This window comes from Furipterus horrens, unplaced genomic scaffold (assembly GCF_987537825.1).
Source record: "Furipterus horrens unplaced genomic scaffold, mFurHor1.1.pri manual_scaffold_5, whole genome shotgun sequence".
NCBI lineage: Eukaryota > Metazoa > Chordata > Mammalia > Chiroptera > Furipteridae > Furipterus > Furipterus horrens.
In genome coordinates, this window is record NW_028327175.1 from 202,120,145 (window position 1) to 202,144,683 (window position 24,539).

At 59.6% G+C, this 24,539-nt stretch overlaps 1 protein-coding gene across 1 annotated transcript in view; it reads right to left on the bottom strand.

The window, feature by feature from the left end:
• Window positions 1-3,864: 3,864 nt before the first annotated feature.
• Window positions 3,865-24,539, bottom strand: part of TCERG1L (transcription elongation regulator 1 like) — an 87,753-nt gene continuing 67,078 nt past the window's right edge. Inside the window, exons 8-12 of the mRNA XM_090278806.1 lie at window positions 22,275-22,344; window positions 16,795-16,930; window positions 9,511-9,600; window positions 5,702-5,820; window positions 3,865-4,039 (exon numbers count right to left, since the gene is read on the bottom strand). Coding sequence (XP_090134932.1) covers window positions 3,883-4,039; window positions 5,702-5,820; window positions 9,511-9,600; window positions 16,795-16,930; window positions 22,275-22,344 — 572 coding nt within the window. The 3' untranslated portion in view covers window positions 3,865-3,882. The remainder of the gene's footprint in view (window positions 4,040-5,701; window positions 5,821-9,510; window positions 9,601-16,794; window positions 16,931-22,274; window positions 22,345-24,539) is intronic.

The following is a 24,539-nucleotide window of genomic DNA, read 5'->3' on the forward strand; positions in this document are numbered from 1 at the left end:
TTTCCTGCAGCTGCTGGGAGTCCCCGGGGAGAGAGCGCGTGAGCTCCCCATCCAGCGCCCAGCATCCTGATGGCTAAGGCGCAACGGACACGGAGCTGCCACCCCGTCTGCACCGTGGGAGGTGCTGCTGGCACCAGAACAGGATGGCCGGCCGGGCTTTGACGGGGATGAGCTGGCAAAGCCCTTTGATTGGGAACTGCACGTGGGGGAGCCGAGCCCAGAGCCAACCAGCTGCGCCCGCTGGTGTTTGCGGACTGAGGCAGGGCGGGTGGAGAGGCCCCACACGCGGCGGGAGGCGCTCTGTCCGCTCGGGAGGGCCTGGGTGCCTCCCACAGCGCACACCTTCGCCTGTGCGAGCGTGGACGGGAGCTGGTCCTCGGCTGACTGGCCGTCAGCACCCACCTGCCATGTGCGGGCCGTCGCACAGGAGCAGAGGTGAGCTGAGCACTTGCCAGCTGCTGCCACCCCACCAGGATGATCAAGCCACTTACCGTCAGCCACTCCCCAGTGACATCGGAGCCCCCGGAACCCGATCCTGGGGGACAGAAGGTGCGGCAGGGACCCAGTGCAATTGTGCCTGCTCCCCAAGTTAGACAGGAAGTGAACTTCCGTGCAGCTGATCAGAGGTGTCCGACGTCACTGCTGGGGGGCGCTGCTGGCCTGGACGGCATGGCTGCACGGGCCTGGCAGGTGCTCGGGGACGGAGAGGTTTGGGAGAACCGGGCGGACACGGATGGCGCCAACGGAACTACTGCCCAGGTTGGAGATTCCTCGAGATGACCTTGAGGACCACAGGCTCTTGGGAAAGGCCACCCCCTGCAGTCTGCGAGGGTGTCCTCCGAGGGCCTGGACTCGCTTCGTCTTCCCAAGCACACCTGCCCGGCAGGTCCCCGAGCCGCAGTCCTCCCAGCCCTGCCAGCCCTGCTGTCCCTCGGGCTTCGGCCCCACAGAGGCCCCGTCGCGGGATGTGCTCCAGCCCCTTCGGTGCCTGTCGTGGCTCCCAGCGAGGGTCCCCTGACTGTTCTCACCGAGCACACACCCCTGGACCTTCCATCTCAGCCGCTGTCCCCTTGGCGACCCTCCCCACTTTGACCACGTCATTCCTTTGCATCTGCCTTTCCTGCTCCAAAGTCATGTTCCCAGAGGGAGGGGTCCCATCTGTCAGGTTTCCTGCTCTGTCCTCTGCATTGACATCTGGCACGTCCTGGGGGAAGCTCACCCGCATCTGCTGAACAAAGGAGGGAGTGAGAGCGTCATGAAATCCTGGGTGCCGTGACCGGAGCCGGCACACCGTGAGGCCGGACCCCCTGCACACCTGCGCGTCCCTCCTGGCAGTGCCGGCCAGGTGCTCCGTGGGGGCTGCAGGTACGGGGAACGCAGCGGGGGACACACCGAGAGGGGGACGGGTACCAGGTGTCACCCAGTGCTCGCTGGCGTCAACCCAATGCCCACAGGAAGTGCAGCTGGGAGAACGGCACAGCCGCGAGGAGGCCCCGGGGCGAGCGGCTCAGCTCCGCGCTGCTTGCTTTCCTCTGCTCGGGCCGGAGCCCTTGGGTGCTCTGTCTTCGGGGTTTCAGCTCCGGCATCTTGGGCCTTCGGTTGAGAGGGGAAGCGTGTGCCCTGCTGACTTATATGGACAGAGGTCCCCACCCCTGGTCACTGATGAGCCCATCCTCATGCAAATGAGGGCTCCAAATCCTCACAGTTTGATTGGTCCAAAAAGCGTTGCCCTTATTGGGCAGAAGGGAGCCTCTCTGATTGGTCGCTGAAGATGTTGATGGGGATGTAGCCGGGCAGCTCTGATTGGACAGCGAAAGCCTCAGTCCTATTGATTGACATAGGGCTCCAGGGACTCCTTTATTAAGTCTGACTCGGGGTGGGGGCAGGAACACGGGGCGGGCGGGCAGCTCCGTGTGAGAGGCCCCCGTGAGACATTTCTGCGAGGCCCTGCTTTTCAGTTGGAGCCCAGTGAGCCGCCACCGGAAGCTCGTCTTGGGGGCTGCCTCCCTTCTCAAGGCCCAGGCAGGGGAGGACGCGGTGGCCCGTGCCTCCAGAGCTGCACAGACCCAGTCAGGGCTGCAGTCTTTCCACTCGAGACCAGCAGTGCGTGCACGTCCAAGGCTACGCCCGGGGCTCCGAGAACAGTTCCGGGAGGGCCATTCGGGGTGCGGCCGTTTGCGATTCCACCACTAGCCAGCAGAGCTCCAGGGGGTGGTACCGAAGGCCAGGAGGGCGCTGGCTTCATGCCAAAGCCCAGGGCCACCAGAGGCCCCTCATTGCAGCTCCCCAGCACCCCCACACGCCCTGTACCTCCCTGGTGCGCTGGGCAGAGGGCAGCAAGGGTACTCGGCCGCGTGAGGGGCCTTCCCGGCACGGAGTGGCACCGCAGTGGCATCCCCGCTGTGTGCTGAGCCCAGCTGTGCCCACGGCAGTGAGGCCGGGCCTCTGCCCTGGGGCGGTGGGGGAGGCACCTTCCCTAGACGCTTCTCTGAGCCCCGAGGGCCACAGCGGCACCTCCCGTCCATTACTGTCCTCCAGAGGCCCCCTCGCTTACAGGCCTCGTCTCCGTCATCTGCGCAGCTAGTACTGCTTCCCACCGCCGGTCCCCGCTCCCATCACAGGGCGGTTTCTCGTTCCCGACGCGAGCCTGGTGATGCGGCTGGGCCTGCCTCCCCGGAGGCTGCCTTCTGCAGCAGTGACGCGTGAGATGCCACCCCGCCGGGCCATGGCCTCATCCGAGTGATGGCCCCTGAGCCCACAGAAGCCACCGCACGGGAAGTGGCCTGTCAACAGTCCTGGCGTTAGGACCAGGGCGCACCTCAGCAGAGAGAGGCCCACCTCGCCCGGCCCTGTCCTAGTGAGTGTGGCAGACAGTGGTCTTACGGGGCTCGACTGAGGGGAGGCAGGGGAGGTGTCCCTGTGCACGAGGGGCCCTCTGGAAACCCTGAAATGGACAAATGGGCGCTCAAAGGTATAACTAATACAATCGGTTATCCAGGGTTTTACCAAACATGATTCCAGCCAGGACTAGTCAGCTGAAAAGTGAGATTTGTGTTTGATGAGGACTTACCTAGCCCATGTGCCCAATCATAAGTGTGTTCATGAATTTTTCAAAACAGAGCATCTTTAGTTATAACACAATGGTGCTGCTTCAGGTGGTGTTGGAAGTCTCAGCCACAGAAACACGTTGGTTTAAAATATTTATTAATTCAAAAAAATTTAAAATTTTTTTATACAAAGATGATGAGAAAAGTCTCATGCACACTCTGGGCATACAATAAAAATAACTCAAATATCATTTGATGGTTTTGTATAAAATAAATCTTTTTCAGTGGGACTTCCGATGGGCAGTGAGGCCCCGCTCCAGGCCCAGCGCCCCGGGGGATGAGGCGGTCACCCTCAGACGCCGGGGGTGGGGGTGGGGGGTCCACGGCCCACGGTCCTGCTGTTCACAGGTGTCACTATGGTTAATGGCAAAGGACTCTATTGCTACTACTCAGAAAACCAGGCCGAGACGCGAGGACCTTGGAGGGAGACACCAGGAACTGCCGAGGACCCGGAGGGACCCGCAGAGGTTTCCAGAAAAGTTTCAGGTCATCGGCTCAACTCATGAAAATGCCTTGGGATGGCTTTGGATGGCGTCTGCCTCTGTTGAGTGACAGACTGCGGTGGTTTACAATTTGTATCCATTACAAGTCATTTGCATAATTAAAACGACTAAGGGATCGGCATATCATGGCAATTAGAAATGCATCAAACTCTGCACGGCGTGGTACAAAAGAGCTTCAATATGAAACAGTAATCCTCTGAGAACGGGCAGCGGCCATGACGCGCCCGCCCTGCCCCCGCCCCGCCCGCCCCGTCGGATGGCATCTCCCACACTCATCTCATTCTGCGCAGCCTGAGTCTGTTTTCCTTGTCCCGTCTCTTGAGAATAAGGATGAATTGGTTGAAGAAGTGCTCCTGGTCCTTCCTTTTTTGAACAAGTCGAAATCTCTGGTCCCGGCCGTACTTCTCGGCAAACTCCTTAAACGTGGTCCTGAAAAGCAAGCCGTGTCTAAGCCCCTCCCGCAGAGCCGCGGGGGCTGGGGTTCCCGGAGGGTGCCCAGCCGAGAGGGCGGAGCGCTCCTCCTCCAGCCCCAGCTGCGGCTGCGGGCCAGGGAGCAGCACCGGCGAGGAGGGGACAGGGGTGCTGCTGGACTGGAGGGCGCAGCTCTGGGTCTCCACCTGCACCCCCGGGCTGCGCTACTCCCACTGGGGCCGGCAGGGCCCTGAGGCCACGTGCAGACCCCCCGTCAGCCCACGAATCAGACTCTAGAAATGAGCCGGGCTCCCTCCTCCGGCTCTGGGCCCACCACTGCCCACGCGCCCCCGGCGCGGCTCCGGCTCTCACTGGTCACTGCCTGCCCCCGGGCTCTGCGTCGGCTGCTCCCTCTGCCGGGGGGCGGGACACGCTGGCCCCTGTGAACACCTGACCAGTGGATGGAGCGTATCGGCCAGAAGTCTGGAGCAGCACCAGCAGCAATGGCAGAGAGGATGAGGGTGCTTCCTCACCCATCTCCCCCTGTCCTCCGGCACGGTGTCCCCCCAACCTGCAGCCCCCACCCCCACCTCCGCGTTACCCTGGGGGGCTGCCGCCACTGTCCCCCATTCAGAAAATGACACCTGAAGCTCATGAAGGTCAAGGCCTCACCTCACCCCTTGGTCAGGACTTAGGAGGGGCAGGGCCAGCCGGTGACCGGAGCGGGGGCTCCAGAGCCGGCTTCCTCCCTGACCCCGCCATCCTTTGCTTCCCTCGGGTCACCACGGGAGGGGACTGAGGGAAGCGACAGCCAGAACCCAGCCCCTGCAGAAAACCGTGACTTACGTTTGCATCTGGCAACAGAGGTAACTCACGCTCCTCCCGCACCCGGAGAGTTTCTGCCTTTACATGCGTGGAGTTGTATGAGGACTAAGCGACCGAGACTAGCCACGCCGCCCCATCACTGACCTGGCGGACGGCCCACTGACCAATAAAGCACGGAAACCTGTACTCACAGGCAGCCAGCATCGCGAGTGTCCACTTAAAAACTAACGTGTCCATTTAAAAATCATACCCCAATCTGAAAAATGCATCCAAACCAAGCATTTCATCGTATTACGGCTTTAGAATTCTAGAAGCAGCACGTGGTCATTATTTTAAATATCAGTCACTTAAAGCTGATGCTTCAGAGGAGTCAACCTTCTGCCCTTTTCTGGTTATTAACGGCTGCTCTCCGTCAGATTCCACGCCTGAGAAGTTGGGGTGAGTTTTGGCAGCCGAACTGCCGGGGGTTCGGATCTTCCATTTACGCTCAGGCGTCAGGAGCCGGGGGAGCTGGGGGTGTGTTTTGCTGACCTTGGTTTGCGTTTTCACTCCTGCTCACGAGACCAGAAACTACACCTCCCCTCGCCGGACCCCCATACGTAGGGCGGGACACAGAAGGTCTGTGCGTCTGCTTGGCCAGCAGGGCCACGTGTCGGGGGCACCGGGCGGGGGGCCGGGGGTCACCGGCTGACCACACAGGTAGAAGCAAGCCTCTCCCCGGGGGTCCCTAAAATCCCTCCTCTGGCGTCTGTGGCCTGCAGGTTACGTGACTTAACCAAACAGACTGGACGAGCCCCCTCCCGCGAACTGGGCGTCTCCAGCTCCAGGCCCTGCCGGGCGCATTTCTCTCTGTACCTGGGAGACACTTTAGATTCTTCTAGAAGCTTTTTGAATTCTTCTTTGGCTAGCAGCAATTTACTTCTCTTTTCCTTGTATTCTTCTTTTATCCTCGTCTTGACGAACTGTTCAAATATCTGAAAACACACACAAGAGAAACGCATGAGGAGGCCGCGGATCCAAAACTAAACCTCGTGTTTCAGATGCCGCGGGGGACACCGTGAGGGCCGGAGGGTGGCCCTTCCTTCCTCATCAGGGCTGGGCTGCAAGCCACTGCCCTTCCGCGCTGTCTCTGCCCGGGACTCGGCCTGGATTCCCAGGAGGCCAGCCTGCGCCACCACCCCCCGCCCCAGACTCCGTCCCGGGAAGACACGGAGACGGCCAGGAGTGACCGCCGCTGTGATGAGCTGGCAGTGTGGCAGCGCCAGTGCCGGGCCATCGGGCTTCTGTTTGGGAACCCAGACAGCGGGCCTCAGTCACATCTCGCCAACTCGCACGTCACAGCGCCAGCGGCCCCAAGAACACACGGAGGACGTCCTTGGTTCCTGTCAATTCTTACAGCAACACCATAGTCCTGTAAGTCAACCCAGCAGCCAATTCTGCACATGCTGGCCTCCGAGAAGGCCCACTGTGAATGGGGGCCTCGTGGGGCGAGGCCACCTCTCCTGGGGGTGTCACGGAGCCTCGGGCCCGGTCCCCAGACACTGCACGCTCCCCATTTGACTAGCCACGTGTCGGGGGCCCTGCTTCTTCTTAGAAAGGCCGTGGCCACCCCGGCAGGCAGCCCCCTCCCAGCCGACAGCACCCCCCTGCCGTGAGTTTCTGGCGTGGCAGCCTCTGGACGGTCCCCACTTTGTGAGAGACTAAGACGGCTCGCTGTTCTAACATCCGGAAGAGGGTGGCTGGAGACTGAAGCCCAGGCGGGGCGACGAGAGCTTTCGGTTTCCGACGCTCCACAAACCTCCAGAACACGAACAGGGGCTGAGCTGGGGCTCATTCGAAGGCGGTGCCGACACAGGTAAGAGACGGGGGATCCCACGTAGGAGCCCAGGGGCCACGGAGGAGCCGTCCTGCGCCGACCCCACCGGGGGCTGCGGCAGACCCGCGACCTGCTCACGAGCACTCGGGGAGCCCTGCGCTCTGGCTCTGCAGCGTGGTCGCTGGGCCCGGAGTCCGTGGGTCCCGGCAAAGCCTCTGGAGGGTTAGACATCCAGGCTGCCGGCGCCCCCTGAAGACTCAGATCCAATCCCACGAGCGGGACTTAAAGAGGGAGCACGTGCGGATGCGCTTAGCGGGAGGCTGATGGGCTTATGGGCCTTTCAGAGCACGTGGTACCGGGAGCGCCCAGCTGTCCCCTAACTTATCTCATCTAAAGGGGGGGCACAGGGTTATCGTCCGAGGGGAAGCACGTGGCTCCGTTGTCAGTCAGAGTTTTGATATATTAATTTTATTTAATTTTTTAAACTTTTTAAAAAAGATTTTATTTTTTTCTTTTTAGAGAGAAGGGGATGAAGGGAAAAAGAGAGGGAGGGAAACATCAGTGTGTGGTTGCCTCTTATGTGCCCCTAGCTGGGGACCTGGCCCGCAACCGAGGCAAGTGCCCTGACTGGGAATCGAACTGGTGACCCTTTGGTTTGCAGGCTGGCACTCAGTCCACTGAGCCACCCCAGCCAGGGCTGGTCTATTAATTTTACATGTGAGAGAAGCCCTGGTGGGCGGGGGCGGGCGGGGGCCGGGGTGGGCAGAGCCGGCCGGAATGACCTGCTTCTCTCTGTGCCCAGAACCCTTCAGCCACCAATCAGATTTCTCCTTCCTCTCCCTTGGCTCTGTTGGTTTATTTTGCAGCTGTAATTTAATGTCACCGGTTTTTCCCCCTTTAACAAATGACACGGGGTTTAGTCAAAGTGGAGCGTGACTTTTCAAAGACTCACTGTTGGCTCCCATCTCATTACGGTATGTTCTAGCACAACAAGAGGAAACACTGCGTGTTACCATAGAAACAGGTCTGATTGTCTGCGCTTGACCCCCACTCTCTGTCCAGGCTCGTCTGCCCCCCCTTCCCAGGAGCCTCGGCCTTCGCCCCAAGGCGCTGTGGGCAGGAGGCCCCTCGTGGGTGCTGTGCTGGGTGCTTTTATTCATACCCCGGACTGTGTTTTCTTAACGGGGGCAGCTGCTGTCTCCCTCATCAGTTCAGCCTCAGGTCCAGCCCTCCTGGACGCGGCCACCTCTCCCCTCGGGTGGGGCGGTGTCTCCCAGACGCCGGGGGCGACAGTCGGGACTCGCGTGCCCAGTGCATCGGCCACCCACCCCTGCCCTTCCTCCTTGGGCCTCAGGACTAAGCTGCAGTCTGCAGCCGGGCCTGCGGCTCCCTCTGGGGGGTTGCTCAGGGGTGTTGGAAGGCTGTCCCCACGCAGCGCACTCCTGGTGTGAGGCGTTGATCTAGTCTGACCTGTCCCCAGAGCACACACCCAGGCGCCGGTGGGGTGTCCCGGCCTAGGAGGCCCCGCCCCATGCCCGTCAGCACCTGCCTTCCTGGACCACGGCTGGGGAAGTCCAGCCACTCCGAGCTCCCGGGGATGGTCCAGGATGGCCTTGTCCCCAGACCTCAGGAGAGCAGGGGACCGCACCCCAGCAGGAACCAGCTGAATTCAGCGCGCACACGGAGCCCCTGGCGATGCCAGCCGCTCTGAGGGCTGTGACTTGAAGTCACCCCCTGGGCTTTCCTTTGAAGGTGGAGGGGTCTGGCTCCTTCCGCTCCCTTTGAAAGAACCGAGAGCCACTGAAACATCGCAGGGGGCTGTGCTGACCACGGCACAGGGGTCAGCGGGCGAGCGCCTCATCCCGGTGTCCACGGTGCCGGCTGCCGGAGAGTCGTGACGGTGGCATAAAGGATTCCTCACAAACAGACGGGCTCTCTACCATGCGGCCTCGTGGCAGGATGGCCAGGGCTTCTCATGTTTAATGTTCCAACAAGAGGATTAATTATCACCGATTAGAGTCTTCTGTTCTCCCCAACCACAGGAAACCACGGGACGTGGAGCTCACACCGAGGCCCTGCCTGGCTCGCTTCACTGGCCCCACACTGGTGTTTGCCGCCAGGGCCCGTTCACCATCGATGACAAAATTAAAGCAAAATTGTGCTTTCTGTGCCCCGCTGTCCGAGGGTCCTGTGGTCACCGCAGGGCCACGGCCACGGGGCCCTCCCCGAAGTGACTCTCCTGCCCCGCTTTCCCTCTGAACTCCAGGCACCAAGGGAGGGGCAGGAAGAGAAGACACAGAAATCCGATATTCCAGAATTTATCTCGGGCCCCTTCTCAAATGTGCTCCACAGATCACCGGGTCCCGGCTTGGCTGTGTGACTCCCTCCTCCCGCCACCAGTCCAGTTAGCACAGCCTGTCCCTCTGTCTGTCTGCTTATCTGGGAAACAGGACCGGCTCCGTGACCCAGTTTGTGAACAAGCCAGGGCGGACGCTGTCGGGGCCTGTGTTCAGAACGGGCCCCAGGCCAGCACCCTGCGAGCCAGTCCTGGCTTTTCTGGGGATGTCCTTCCTTTACTTAGCGACCACTGTCCCCTGGGTCCTGCCCCGTGTCACCGTCCGTGCAGCCGAGCTTTGGCCTTTCTGACACAGTCGTCCGGGACACGCGCCCTACGCAAGTGACCAGGACACCCTTCCTGCACGCGGGGACGCGCTGCCCACAAACCCCCGGGCTGGAGAGCCCGCCGGCGCCTCCCCGCAGAGCACAGCACCGTCCGCCCGCCGCGGCCCCAGGACACGCCATTCTAACACTGCGTCTGAGGCTGTCACCAGGCCGCCCGCCCCGTCACCTGTTTCCGTTCCTCGGAGTTCAGCAGGAGATAGCGGGGGTCGAAGACGATCTTATGTAGTTCCTTCTCCCAGGTAGAAAACGCAGACACCTGCAGGGAGACATGCCACGGGGGCGCTGTCAGCACCTGGGCCCGTCCCAAGCGCCGCAGGGAGGAGGGTCTGCGTGGCCTGCACGTCGGGAAGGGCCGGGGGGCCTGCGCACAGGGGACGGGAAGCTGACCGGCAGTGCCACGGAAGCCCCCACATTCGCACTGAGAACGGGTCGAACTCCCGCTGGTAGAGACCCTGCGTCAACACGTGCTCTGCTGGGTACGTCGTGACAGAAACTTTTTAAGTGGACGATGTCTATCTTGAACCATCAGATCAACGCCTTTTTACGTATGCACAGATGCTTTTATCAGCAGGACGACCCAGTTCCCCCCGGGGACTTCTTCAGGGGGCTGGGTAAGTGGTGGTCTCCCCAGGGGTCGGCATGGGGACTCGGGGACGAGTCGGCAGGAGCCCTCCACTGCTCTGCGGCCGAGGACGCGGACCACGGGGGCAGCAGGGACAGGAGCGGCAGCCAGGCCGGTGCCGTTCAGCTCCGTCCAATGGGCACCTGTCCATCCTGCCGGGAGCTGTGACCACCAGGGGGTCCCCGCACTCCAGGGCCTCGTGTTACATAACCGACCCCGCCAGTTCGCTGAGACTCTCTGGAGTCCAGGTGTATAATGACACACATCCTTTTACAGAGGAGCGGTGCATGGTCCTTGCCTCCAGTGGAACTGACCGCCTGCGATGGGCAGGATGGGCCACATCTGACACAGATGTCATGTCGCCCGGCAGCCCCGCTGGCTGACGCTCCTGGGGGGCCCCCACGTCCCACAGGCGGAGGCCTGCGTGTGGGACCAGGACAGAGGGGGGCGAACAGCTGTGAGAAGGGGCCCCCACGCCCCGTGGGCAGGTACGGCCCATCTGTGGCTGCTGTTCCCGAAGACGGACCCCTGATCATCGGTGACGCCCTGTCCTGCAGTCACTCGGGATGAAAGCCCGGTCCCCCCAGGCCCGTGGCCCCGCATGTTGCACGTAAGTTCCTTCCGTGGGGCGGGGCTGAGCTCTGAGGGGCCCCTGGTCCACCCACACCAGGATGCTCCCCCCTCGGTCCCCATCCTGCTCCCAGCGGCGAGGTCCTGGGGCCTCTGTGGGATTCTGCCCACGCAGCAGCCCCTGACCGAGGCTGTCATTTCCCTCTGGCTTCCTCTGCTCCCGGCACAGATCTGTGTACTGCCTCTACCTCCAGGCTCAGAGGCTGGAGACTGACCAGCGCCCTTGACTCTTGAGTTTGTCCGGCTTGCCCGCCAGCTCCTCCATCTCCAGCCCCGGGACCACTTACATCCCTCCACAGCTCAGCCCACCCCCCCGAGCCCACCGCCAACTCCCCTCTGGGACCCCCTGCCAAGCACCTGCAGCCACTGCCCACGGCCCGATACCATCATATACCATTTCTGGCACGCGGCCAAGTGTCCTCTGACCTGCCCCTGAACCCCGCCCCGACCTCCCCTCCAGTCGACAGGCCCAGGCTGACAACCAGCTCTGCTCTGGGGCATCAGCACTCACACCATCGCCCTCTTCACCCAAAGGGTCCTGACAGTTAAAGCGGCTGGAGAGGGACGCAGCCCAGAGCAAGGACACCAGGCTGGTGGGCGGGGCTCTGCCCCGGGTTTGCCCTTGAGAGTGAGGCCACAGCATCGTCTGGATTCCCCGGAAGCAGCCCCAAGTCAGGGGCCTGGGGGTGGCCGGTGTGCCCGGGAGGGGACTGTGGGCACCCTGGCCTGGCACGTGGGAGGAGAAGGCCAAGAAGGCGCAGGGCCCTGGGGAGGGGCATGGAGAGCCTGCCTGAGCTTTGTCCCTGGGGACACGCATGGGGTGACATCCTGGTCCCCAGCCCTCCTGGGATGAGCATGGCCCCTGGGGATATGAAATCCTGAACTCAGAGACAGGAACCAGGAGTCCCGAAGGTGAGCGCAGAGGCGAGCGAGGGGCCTGTCACAGTGTTTTACCCATTTCAGCAGGTTTTTTTTTCTATTTTGATGGATAAATTAAATTTTACAGTTACTCCACAATATACTCAGCTGATCTAATGGGCTTTGAGAGCTATTTTCACATTAGGGATACTTGTGACCCATCCTAGGAATTGGTGGGTCATCTTCATGAGTGGATTGTGTCTAATGAGAACAGAGGGGTGACACTGTCTGACAAGCTGAATCCCCGAGGGCCCGGGTGGCTGCCGATCTGGGAAGGAGGAAGCACAGCAGAGAAGCTGGGAGAGACGTCAGTCCCAGGAAAAGAACGAGGAGATTCAAGGAACAGTGAACAGCAGACCTCCCACCACTCCTCACTAATCGGTGCTGGCGAGCGGGCCGCAAAACACGTTCTCAGGGCCTGTCAGACACTCTGCTCCTGGGAGGCACCAGCTGCCAAAACGCCTCTTCAGAAACAAGCTGGGGGGTGGGCCGGTGCTTATAGGCGGCAGGAAATGACCCGACCCCAAAACAGAAGGTCACGCGTCGGTAGGACCATCGGAGTCCAGGGACCCCTCACGTATCGCGGGTGTGACGTTCTAGACCCTCCACTCCCGCAATAGGTGAAAATCCGCGAAGTAGGAACCTTACATTTATTCTAGTATTTACATATATTTTAAGGCTTTATAAACCCTTCCCACACACTTATAAACCGCTCCCACTCCCTTATTAACCTTTGCACGCTTTTATAAACACTACTTGTGTTCTTAAACATATTCTACGCTCTTAAACCTACGTAACATTAACAACATATGTATCGTCGGCAGCCGTCCGTCTCGAGAGACGATGGTGTAGCTTCTTAAGAGTCTATCTGCACCGCCGAGAATGGCTGTGCAGTCCGACTCGGGAGTGACACGGTATCTGTCTCCTCCCGTGTTGAATCGACATCTTGCGATGACGCTGGAGTGTCCTCTCCAGTGAAGCTGAAGCTACAGAGCCTGGGCAGGGTGATATGGAGGGTCTGCTGTTGCCCATGCAGCAGACCCCCCCTCTCTTCGCAGCTGAAGGGTCCAAGGGAAAGACGGAGTCAATACAGCTTGGCTTCAGGTGCGCCGCAGGAGCTGCCGGTGTTGACTGTTCCACTTCATAAATATCTTCCTTGGAAGTGTAACTCTTTGACTGCCATCAGTCATTTCTACTTCAGTGTGAAAGAAGTTTTTTAATGAAGATATCATTGAGCAAGAAAGGAATGTGAAATGGACATTCCAGTTTGGCCCGCTCCACTCTACTTCATTCCACCCCATAACCCAAGTGTCCCTGGCTGGTTTGGCTCAGTGGACTAAGCGTCGGCCTGCGAGCTAAGTGTCTCTGGTTCGATCTTCCAGTCAGGGCACATCAGAGAAGGAAAACTCTGACTCCAAAAAACCTCCGCTGCCTTGCGGCATACCTCTTCAGGGGAAAGGCTAAGGGAGTAAACCCCGACAGAAAATCCGGAGCCGGAGTCCCTCAGGCGGTTTGACGTTGTAGTCAACAACATATGTATACGGCACTGCAAAATCCTGCGATATAGTGAAATATCCGCGATAAATAATTAAATCTAATATTTTTAAAAATCCCGCGATACAGTGAGGCCGTGATAAGTGAACCGTGATATAGAGGGGCCACTGTATTAGTCAAAAAGGCAAAATTGGGAAATAGACTAAATAAATGAGAATTGCAGGATTTTTGAACTGATAATTTATGCCCTCAGCAAAATCATTTTTCAAAAAAAATTATATTATTATTTTTAAAATGCTTAAAAGGAGAAGATAGTATACACGTTTATAAATTAGGTTAAACCTATGAAATTGACTACTGTATATTAAAACAATTATTGTTCAGCCATGTTTATTCATTACACAGTAAGATAAAAATGTTTATTTGGGTATTTTGTAAAAGTCTGTTTTTTAAAAAAAGACTGGAAGAAAATGAGCCCAATTGATATAATAACTGTCTCTAAGGGTAGAATGTCAGGGACTTTTTTCTTATTTATACTCTTAATATTTTGCAAAGTTCCTATAATAAGCCTGCATTACTTCCATGCATAATTGTATCAGCAGTATTAGTATGTGTCCTGTGAGATTCTGAGGCGTTGCCATGGGAACGTGAGGCAGACTAACTTCTCAAGGAGCCAAGAGTCACCGTGTGGCACGGACCCTGCGGGTGCCCGGGGCTCAAGCCCCTCACCTCTCATCTCCCTCACGTCCGGGGCCACTGCTCCTGCCACCTGTTACCTGCACATGAGGATGGCCGAGCCCTTCAGCATGCGTCCTGCCCAGGTGTCAGGACAGCCCATAGCGGCGGCATAGCTCACCCCTCCCTCACCACACTGGGCCCTCCTGCCGGCGGATGGTGCCGCCCGTCCACTGGCCGCAGAAACCCTGGCAAGGAGCCTCTGCTTCCTTAGTACCAAGTTCACCCCCCAACCTCGGGGTCAGTGGTGGTCCTAGTGCAGGTGAGGCCCAGGTGGCCCCTGGGGTGCATGTGCCAAGGTCAAAGCCAGACTCCAGGGTCTCACCTCCGCAGTTGGCCACAGGGTCAGCGAGCCCCCAGGGGCTGCCCACTGCCGGGACATGGGCCCAGGGTCCTCACAGAGGGGCCCTGGGAGGACCACACACACACTACACACAGCCCCTGAGTCCCCGAATGCAGAGCTGGGCTCTTTTCACTCCCTGTCTCCTGGGAAAGTCACACCCAGTTCCAAGGACGCTTTGCAGAAGGGGGAGTTCTCAGGAAGGGTCTTGCTGCCTTTATCCAAACAGGCAGGACTAGGCTAGTCACCGGCTATTCAATAAACCGGCCCCTTGTAGACGGACGCTGGCGGGAGAGCCGTACTGCGGATTCTGGAGTAAAACAAAATGAACTCGGACCTCCCCTGGGTCCACAGAACGTGCTGCAGAACCTCAGCCCTGAAGGCCGTGCGCCCCCCGACGCCCGCGGGGCGGCTCAGCCCACGCCCTTTGACAACCACTGGGAACCCCCGGCGCCTCCTTCCTCGGTCCGTGAGTACGTGACTTCCTGAGCAAATGTGGTAAAAACTCTCATTCATCACTCAGTTCATGAAGAAAGTGACCTTCCGGGCCCCACTCCTAAGTCACTGGGAAGTGTGCCGGCCTGGCTGCCACGCCCTGCCGGGCACGAGGAGCTTACGGAGCTCGCGGGCACGTCCTCGGGACGCTCTGGTCGGTCTTTGCTCCCTGTGAGCGGCGTGTGGGCTTCCCCTGAGACCCTCGGGAGGCCGGGCATCGGGCCTCCCCCAGCCCCTCCCTCCCTCATGCTCCCACGCGCCTGCCCGATGCTCACGCGTGAGAACCAAAGGCTGAGAGGAACGTCCCGCCTCCGTGAGGCTCTGAAATCCCATTAGAAGAACCACTCCAGCAGGGCCCCGGGGGAACTCAGAGACCACGCAGACTCAGCCGCCAGCGGCCAGGAGGAGAGCAGGGCCCCGCAGCAGCCAGACCTCACTGCCGTCAGTTTGAGGCGTGATGGTTGATTCCCAGACAGAAAGATCAAAGCTTAGGTGGAACCTGAAGGGGCGTCCGGAGGCCCCACCCTCCAGGACCTGCGGCTCGCTCGGTAACTGGGCAGCGTGAAGGGATGCAGAGCCTGCAGCCGACGGCAGCCGGGGCGCAGGCAGCAGGCCGAGGGAAGGGACCCCGCGCCACGGATAGAAGGCAGAGCGGGGCGGCCACATGGGGGTGGCCAGCGGCGACATCACGTACCAGCCTCCAGGACCCCGAGGCCAGTCTGATGGCCACAGGGTGCGCAGCCCCACTGGGTGGCAGGGAGGGTGTCTCAACAGATTTTACATGCGGACAGCCTTTGGGACGTGCAGAGAAGGGAGCCAGGGCTCAGCAAGAAGTGGCAGGGTGACAGCAGCCCCTGACACGCCACCCGCCCTTCCCTGGTCCTTTGTGCCCTGGCTGGCACTCGGCACACTGTCATCAGTGGGTCCTCTGGCCCATCTCTGCCACTGATGAGGGAGAGGCCGCGTGGTGTGGGGGCAGAGCTGGGGCAGAGCAGAGGGCAGGGGATGGGGGGGGCTCAGCGGCCCCTCCCCGCCCGCGTTTCCCCACCTGACCTTGGAGTCCTCCGTGGGCCCGGGGAGACCACAGGCCGTGCCACACAGCAGGACCGGTTACATCGAGCCCTCACAGTGACCTGAGAACTGAAGCAAGTGCCATGTGGAGGGAAACTACAACTTTCTAACTGAATAAACACATCTAGCTTTAAAGTCATGTCTTTCAAAGAAAAGGTGACCTCCATCCATCAGGAGCTGGTCCTGTGTGTCCCTGGCATCCCCCAGGGTCCCCTACTTTGCGCTTCTGAGTGGCTTGGTGCTGACGTAGGGAAGCCGCTGCACTGCCCGAGGCTTGGGGTTCACAGGTCGGCTTCCCCTTCCAGGCCCTGTGGCCGGTGCTGCATTTTATTTCCGGGTGAGTGACGGTAAAGGGAGCCGAGGCTCTGGGGACAGTGACAGAGATAGTCCCACATCCGAGTTGCAGGAGCCAGGGCCCTCTCAGCGACCTACCCCCCCAATACCCCCAGAGCCTCGCCCATGCAGGTGCGGCTCTGTGGAGCCCTGCTCAGGCCCCTGTTCTGGGGGAGCTCTCTTCCCGATGGCCCACACCCCAGTTCCACGGCACCTGCCGGGGTGCTGACTGTGGGGAATTTGCCTCTGGATCCCCAGGGTCACTGCCAGCTCCCATTACCATTGTCACCCCACATGGGGCCCCGATATTGCCTCTGCGTTCAGTCTCATTTGGTTAAGAGATCCAACTGGGCTCATCTATCCATTCCGCTCCTTTTCCACCCAAAAGCCAAAGCAGGAAATAACAGTCACCGGAAAGCAGTTCAGTTATAAAATGTGCTTTCTTCCCCTTTGAGTGCAAAATGAGATCGCGTAGCCAGCGGCAACGAAGGCCCTTAGAAACCAAACACAGTCGGAGTAACCCGTGGGCGGGGGCCGCTACTCGAGTAAGGGGGATCCCTCGGGGAGGGCGGCCCCTGAAACCCGGCCGGGTGCCAGCGGGAGTCTCGGCACAGACGTTGCCCCGTGACGGCACCTTCCGGGAGCCCCGGCCTGCTCCCCTCCCGGCTCCGGCCACACCCCCACCCTCCCAAACGCCCCTTCCTCCTCCAAGACAGGAAGCGGGGCTCCTGCTCCTGCGGACTTCACGTGGCCTGCTGCCACGGACTCACTGGGGGAGCCACGTGCTCCTGGGCCGCGCGCGCCGGGCTCACCCCTCTCTCCAGAAGCATGTCTCGGAAGTGGGTCACCCGCTCCTCCAGGGGCAGGGGGGTCTGGGGGCACGGCGTACCGGCGTCCTCGTCCTTCCTCTCCGCCTCCTCCAGCCCAGGACCCGCGTGGCCTTCAGTCCTTTGGGGCACAAGACACAGAGTTCAGCACCCCCGAGGCCCAGCTGCCTTTCACGGCAGCCTGCAGAACCCGCTGGGCGACTTCACGAAGCAAAGAGGCTTATTCTCTGGGAACTTCTGAAACCCCGGTGCAGCGGACCCGGCAGACGGGGAGGTTCTGCTCACACGGTGCACACCGCATTGCAGAGGCATCGGGGTCGGAGGGCAGAGCCCCCAACCCGCGGGCACCCCTGGGGGCGGGGCGGGGGAGGGGCGCCTGTGGCCGGGAGCCCCGCTGCCCCCAGGGCCCACAGGGAAGGAAGCCGAGCGTCTCCATTTCAGCGCCCAGAGGTGGCTGTCACCGGGCACAGGGGTGAGCCTTTCACTGGCACGGATCATCGGACGGCACACCTGGTTCCCTGCTCTTAGGGGGAGGCCTTGGTTTTGAGCAAGTGCGTTGGGGACAGTCACAGGGGAACTATCCCAGCACCAGGCAGGGGGCAGAGAGCGCTGTCCTGAGCGCTCGCCCACAGCGGGGACCTCACTGACAACAGGGACAGCGGGACCCGAGGGGTGGGGGCTCAAAGCCCCTCACACCATTGCTCTGGGCTGATGTCCGTCCGTCCAGCACTGTGTTCCCACGGTGGGGGGTTGGGGCGGTGACTGGCTCCTGGGGACGTCTGGCAGCGTCTGGTGACATCTGTAATGGTCACAGCTGGGGAGGTGCTACCAGTGCCCAGGAGCAGAGGCCAGGGACGCTGCTGGACCCTGCGCCCCACACGGGACAGGCCCCAGGCGGGACCACGGGGCCGGGTGGGCCTGCCTGCGGCTCTCGGACGCGGGTGACTGTGCGTTGCCGCTGCTCTGGGAAGAGGGGCTGTTCAAGGCCACCTGGTCACTTGGTGGCCAGGACCAGGAGTGTCCCCACCTCCTAAAACCGGCCAAGTGCGTGGCCTGTCTGTCCCTGTCTGTCCTCGCTAGACCGATTTGGGGACCTGTGTCCACCAACGGTCTGTGTCTAACAAGGGATTTCACGCCCTAGGCTTGTAACGTGGATTAATCCAACCTAATACAAAACGTGCAAAATAAAAATTGATTGCTCAGCCCATTAGGAAACCTTATTTAGACGCCCACTGTTTCCAGAGAACGTACATTCTTTGCTTCCTATGTGATTAGGTGGAATTTTTAAAAAAGAAAATTACCAGTGGATTTTTCTATTATATATTCCAAAGAGTATAATTAGGATTTCTTTGTAATAAATTTTCATTAGTTAAAAATAGAAATGTGGAAACAAGACTTGCATTGTTGTAACTTGAAATAAGATTAATAAGAAGGCCGTGAGCTGATCCCACACAGTGTTCCGTTCGGAGGCCCTGGGTGCCTTCCAGACTGCGGGGCCGTAGCGCAGCGAGAGGCGGGCAGGAGCCAGTGCAAACTTGCTAAATATATTTTTAACATTCTCACGGCTGAATGACTTTGGCACCTTCAACTAAAAGTAAATGTGAATAGTTTTCATCAAGCTAGCTCAGTCCAAGGTCATCTGAGGGCGAGAGGCAGCGTCCCCTCGGTCACGCTGTTTGGGGACCCAGTCACACCGGCCTCCTGGGGGGTGGGGGGGACAGTTTCATGCTCAGCAGAGCCCCACAGAGTGACCCGCCACTCTGGGAAATGTCCCAGCTGCGTGTGGGGGTGGGGGTGGGGAGGGGCTTTTTCTTGTCTAGCCTTCCCCACCCCCGCAGGGGCCCCCAAGGCTGGGGCTGCAGGCTGGGGCCTCTTTACCCAACGGCGGCTCCCGCCTACCTCTGTCCGCCACCGTCGGGAGCAGCCATTCCCCTCCATGGTCACCTCACGGCACACGGACACTAATCACTAAAATTCCGCAGCACGCCAAAACACACGTGATAGTTTTTGCCGCTCTGATAAAAACAGTAGGTGTAATTTTGATTCATTCATGTGGGACGGCTATCGCTGTGCTGACTGCTGTCACGATTTTATCTGCCATCTAAGGGATGAGAGGCCAGTGCCCCTGACTAAGTGGTCAGGTGTCGCCCGCCGCGGCCACACCTGCGGCGCAGCTGGGGGGCGAACATCGCTGCACTTGCGGACTGGAACCCACAGCCCACCAGGAAGGGGCGGGGCCTGGAGGCTGAGTGCTGTCATGTGACCGTGTTTGATCAATCATGCCTGCATATCAACCATACTGACACCCTGATAATAACTCAGCACAAGGGGGCTGGGGAGCATTTTGGGGTTCCAGGAGGGGGTGCACCCCACTGCACAGAGACGGAGGCTCCTGCCCTGGCCCCTGCTGGGCTGCAGCCTATGCGCCCGTGGCTGTTCCGGTGTTGCCCCCTTTACGACGCATCTGTGACGTTGGTACAGTGCTCTCTGCATTCTGGGAGGCACCCAGAGAGTCATCGAACCCAAGGGGCCGTGGCAGTCCTGAATTTATAGCCACGTTGACCAGAAGGGCCGGTGACCTGGGGGTCCCCACGTGAGCTGGTGTCTGAGGTCGGGGAGGTCTCGTGGGACTGAGCCCTTTAGCCTTGGGGTGTGTGATGCCGCCTCCAGGTGGTTAGTGTGAGAACTGAGGGACGTCGTAGGCTGAGCGGCTGAGAACCAGCAGGCCGGTGGCCGCCGGGACCCAGGGTGGCTGGGCTGGAGCGTGGCCACGGAAGGCCCTGTCCCCGCAGGGCAAGGCTGGTGGGACCGGTCAGGCTGCTCTCGGAGCGTGGGTCCACCGCAGCTCTCTGTTTGTTCCATCCATGGCATTGCAGGCAACCTCCTCCCTCGTGTGTTTTACGCCTAATTTCATTCTGGTTTTCACACCATGTGACACACTCTACTGAACGCTTAAAATGATTCCATTATTTGAAATAAATCCTAGGCTCTTAACGTAGTGCATTTGAAAAGCAGGTCTGAACTCTAAACAGAACCGCACGTCAGAAAGAGGCCAAACCTCGGGGCACCCCGCGGAGGGGAGAGACCGTTTCCCGGCCCAGGCCCGCGTGGGAGCTGATGAACAGCCACGAGCCAGCCCTTCAGAACGGTGCTCACCAGGGAGTTTAAGACATTTTAGTCCTTTGAAAGCTGGTTGCTGTGACATTTAGGAAAAGTCTCATTTGGACCTGGGTCATGTGCACAACTGACTTTGTTCCGTCTGCGTGAGATTTCCCCAGTGGGTATGAGCTGCGTGGGGGTCGAGGGGACGCAGGGGGGCAGCATCCCACCACACGGTCCCCGTCGTTCAGGCCCCGTTTCTTAGACGGCAACCCAGCGGCCGGTCCGTCACACACCGCAGGAGGGCGTTAAGTGCTTTCTGCCAAGGAACAATTCCACTATTTATACAGAAAGTGGCGGTCCTAAGGCACGGACCCCGGCGGGCCCTCTGGAGTCTGGTCTCGTACCGCTCAGGGCACGGGAGCGCGAGCGGTCCTTGGACTGACAGACAAAACCCCATCACAGACGCACAAAAATGCCGCGTCCAGCCGCCAGACACACGACAGGCAGACGGGAGCCGTGCAGGGAGCTTGGGGGCAGCTTCCAGACCGGAGAGGCGCCCGGCGGGTGAGCTGGCTCACAAACAGGGCAGGAACGTTCCAGGCCCTCGCCTGGCTCCGTGGCCGCCTCCAGGGCAGTTCCTCCCCGCAGCTCCGTGGCGGTGCAGAGCCGCCGGGACAGCGACGCCTGGACGTGGCGGACACCGGCGCGGTTGGAGCGTTTGCCGGCCCGCAGCTCTGCGGGACGGATCCGAGCTTCGGGGGCTTCCTGCAGAGCCCCCCGTTCCTCCCCATGGTCATGCTCGGCCACAGAAGTCACGCCGGTGACCGGAAACGTAATGAGTGTCTCGGCGTCCTGAAGGTGCTCACTGTCGAGAACCCAAGGCCAGCCCAGGGAAGACCGGCGGCCTGGGCGGTGGAGGCGGCCGCCCCGTTTCCTCCTGCGCAGGTTCAGCGTCACCCAGTAGCGGCGGCATTTCCATGTTTGTTGGGCCTCAGAGAGTTCGTCTTGTTTTTTAAGTTATTTTTATGTCTCCGAAGACCAAGAGAGCCCGGCTTAGCTGATCCCCACGGTGAAAACACGCACGCAAGAGGACACGCATTCACCCCCTTTCTGGAGCCCTTCACCCCGATAACGTCACTCCGTGTCCAAGAGCGACTTTCTAAGGAGAGGATTGGGGGCATGAAAACAGGGGCCTCCTCACTGCTGCGCCTCCGGTGGCCCTGGGGCCCTCTGCCCCAGGAGGGGACCCCGCCTCTCACGGGGCTGCGCCCAGAGTCAGGGAGGACAGCGCCTACCCGGCCCCGCACTGTTTCTGAGAAGTTCTGGGATGTTGCTTGTTCTCAATGAAAATGACAATAGTTCCGGACCCAGACCAGCAAAATAATTTCTAGGAAGTGCATCGTGGGACAGGGCCGGAGGGGTTGACACTGGAGGCCTCAGTGCAGCTGCTCAGTCTAGCTGTGGAGCTTGGCAGCGCCGTGGACGCCCATCGAGCGGCGGCCCTGCTCCCGGCCCTGCCGTCGGGCACGCGCGGGCCTGGGCCCTCGCCCCCACCCTCTCCCGCCCTCCTTTTTCCTGGCAGCCTCGGGCTGAGACCCGAAGAGGTGAGAGCGCACAGGTCCAAAGGCAGGACTCCATTTTCCCTCGTGCCTGCGAACCTTTGATGGTGCACAAGTGTTGCATCTGCTGAGGGGCAATTTGGAAAAGAAAAGTGCAAACTGCGCTCACGTTCACGACCACCCTGTCGCAGGCCGAGGCTGTCCCCCAGAGGGGGACAAACGGACTCCCGGCACAGGACTGAATGCACCCTCGGGCCACGGCGAGGGCCAGCTCTGACGGGACACTGGGCGCCATGTGGGCTCAGGCGGTGGCCAGTGAATCTGCCCCCAGGGGCTGGTTTTAGGGTCCCCTGACTCTTCTCTGCCAAGGATGGTGCCCAGCGACCAGGCCATGCCTGTCTCTCTGCTCCTGGGGGACTCAGACACACAGACTCCAAATGTCACCCCTCGTGTGGAACACAGGCCTGCGGGAGGGTTCTGGGTGGTGGGGGTCCCTGGACCTGAGCGGAAGGGCGGCTTTCCCACCCCTGGGCGCTGCCACCACCACAAGCCAAAGGCGGCAGGCGTGCTCCGACGGCGAGCCAGCACCCGCGTGCGCCGGGACGCCCCGTGGGCCGCCGCATCCATCTGTCGCACCGGCTGCCGTCTCCCCGGGCAGAGGAAGAGTCTGGGCGCAGGTGGAGTGACTTTGCCCAAAATCGCCAAGCAAGCAACAGAGCTGGAATGTCCCCCTAGAGCTGCCTGACCCCAAAACCACCCCTCGCCCAGCACAGGGGACCCCCGGCACCCAGACACGACACCTACCGGTTTCTCTTGGTTTTCAGGGTTGCATCTTCGTGGCCATCTTCGGAGCTCGAGCCATCGCCGTGGTCGGCTGAAAGAAAGTCAGGTCGGTGCATGGAGCGCCGGCCCCAGCGCTGCGGCAACGCACCCGGAGCCGCCCTACAGGCTCCCCAGGACGAAGGAAACAGAGGTCCCCTAGACATCGATCTCCAACCCTGCAACCAGCTTCCTCTCGGGCCCTTCCCTTAATTCCAGCTGAGAGAAACCTCATGCTCTTCTGGGCACAGAAGTCCTCCCTAGCTGGCCACCGAGATGCAGCCAGGCCCTCCAAGGGGCCAGAGGGTGGAGGGGGCACCTACCCCCCCTCGTGCCTCCGGACGCGGGCCCCAGTTGCGCCCTTCTGTTCACGTCTGCTTGGTGTCCCTGTTTGGCGAGTGAACCCCCAACCCCGGCCCCTCCTCCATCCCCCGCCGTGAATAATCAGGTTCTCCTGCAGGCTCTGTGCCCTTCACGGCTGACTCTGTATCTACTCAAAAGCCAAACTGATTTAGAAGACAGCTCCCCTCCTTCCATCCCGAAAAGGTCGGCTCTGTAGATGTTGGACGAGCTTCTGGGTTGAAAAAGTGAAAAGGTGCTTCATATTTGTCTCCGGGAGGGAGAGGGGACGGGCGCTGTTTCTCAGGACCTGGGCACGAACGACCCCCTCAGGCGTCCCGGCCTCTCAGCCGCCTCTCCCCCCATTTCTCCACGGCTGTGACCTCACTGGGTATTTCTGGTTGTGTTTGTGAGAGTTGGGACTCTGGAATCTCCTTTATTTAATTAAAAAAAAAAAAAAAAAAGATGCTCGTGAGGCTTCCGGCCACGATGGAGGCCCAGACAGACACGCTGCATCTCCCTCCACAGCTAAGGAACACAACCACCTCAAAACTAGAAACGAACAGAATTTCCAGAAAACAGAGCCGAATGGCAGTCCAACAAACAAAGATATAAAGAAGAAATACTCATCCAGACAGGTAGGAGGGGCGAAGCTGGGTCAGAGAGGACGCGGTGTGGTGGCGGCAGCAGCAGAGGTGGCAGCTGCCAGCCATCGGAAAGCGAGGTCTCACATTTTAAAAACTAGTGAGGGACACCTGGGGAGCACTCCCAGCACGAGACCAGACCGCCCAGCTCACAGTCCCAGCGCCAGGGAAAATCAAGCCTCATTGCTTCTGACTGTGCAGACCAGTGGGGGTTGGGGCGGATGAAGAAACTGCAGGTCTCTCAGCAGAATCCACTTGTTTGAAGAGTTTCCATGGTTCTAGAACGTCCACAGACCCACCCACTCTGGGAACGACGCCAAGGGCAGCAGCTAGAGGGGTGCCAGTCCTGTGCAAAAGTGGGAGAAGTGCCTAGAAAAGGGATGAGTGCTGAGCAAGCGGCATTGTTCCCTCAGACTCCTCCTCCCCATAAACAGCACCACAACGTGGTGAAATGGGTCACCCTGTACTGACAAAAACCTAAGGCTCCGCCCCTTACAACGTAACAGGAGTGACAGCTCTACCTAAGACACAGAGGCAAACACACACAGGAACCTGTCAAGATGAGGAGACAGAGAAGTATGGCCCAAAAGGGGGAACGGATCAAGGTTCCAGTGGGAGAACTAAGCGACAAGGAGATAGCCAACCTAACAAACGAGGAGATAGCCAACCTAACCGATGCAGAGTTCAAAACACTGGTGATAAAGATGCTCACATGCTTGACAGATATGCTTGAGTACAGCAAAGGCATAAGGGAAGAAGTGAAGGCCATGCTAAGTGAAACGAAGGAAAATCCACACAAAACCAATGGTGAAGGGAAGGAAACCGGGGTTCAAGTCAATGATTTGGAACATAAGGAAGAAATACAGTCAACCAGTACAGAATGAGGAAACAAGAATTGAAAAAAAAATGAGGGGAGGCTTGGGAACCTCTGGGACAACTTTAAATGTGCCAACATCCAAATCATAGGAGTGCCAGGAGAAGAGGAAGAGCAAGAAATCGAAAACTCATGTGAAAAAGTAATGGAGGAAAATTTTCCAAATTTTGGGAAGGAAATAGACATACGAGTCCAGGAATCATGGAGAGCCCCGGGCGAGCTGGACCCAGAGGGGACCACACCAAGATACATCATGATTAAAATGCCAAAGGTTAAAGAAAGAGAGAATCTTAAAAGCAGCAAAAGAGAAGCAGAGTTACCTACAAAGGGGTGCCTATAAGACTGTCAGCAGATTTCTCAAAAGAAACTTTGCAGGCAAGAAGGGACTGGCAA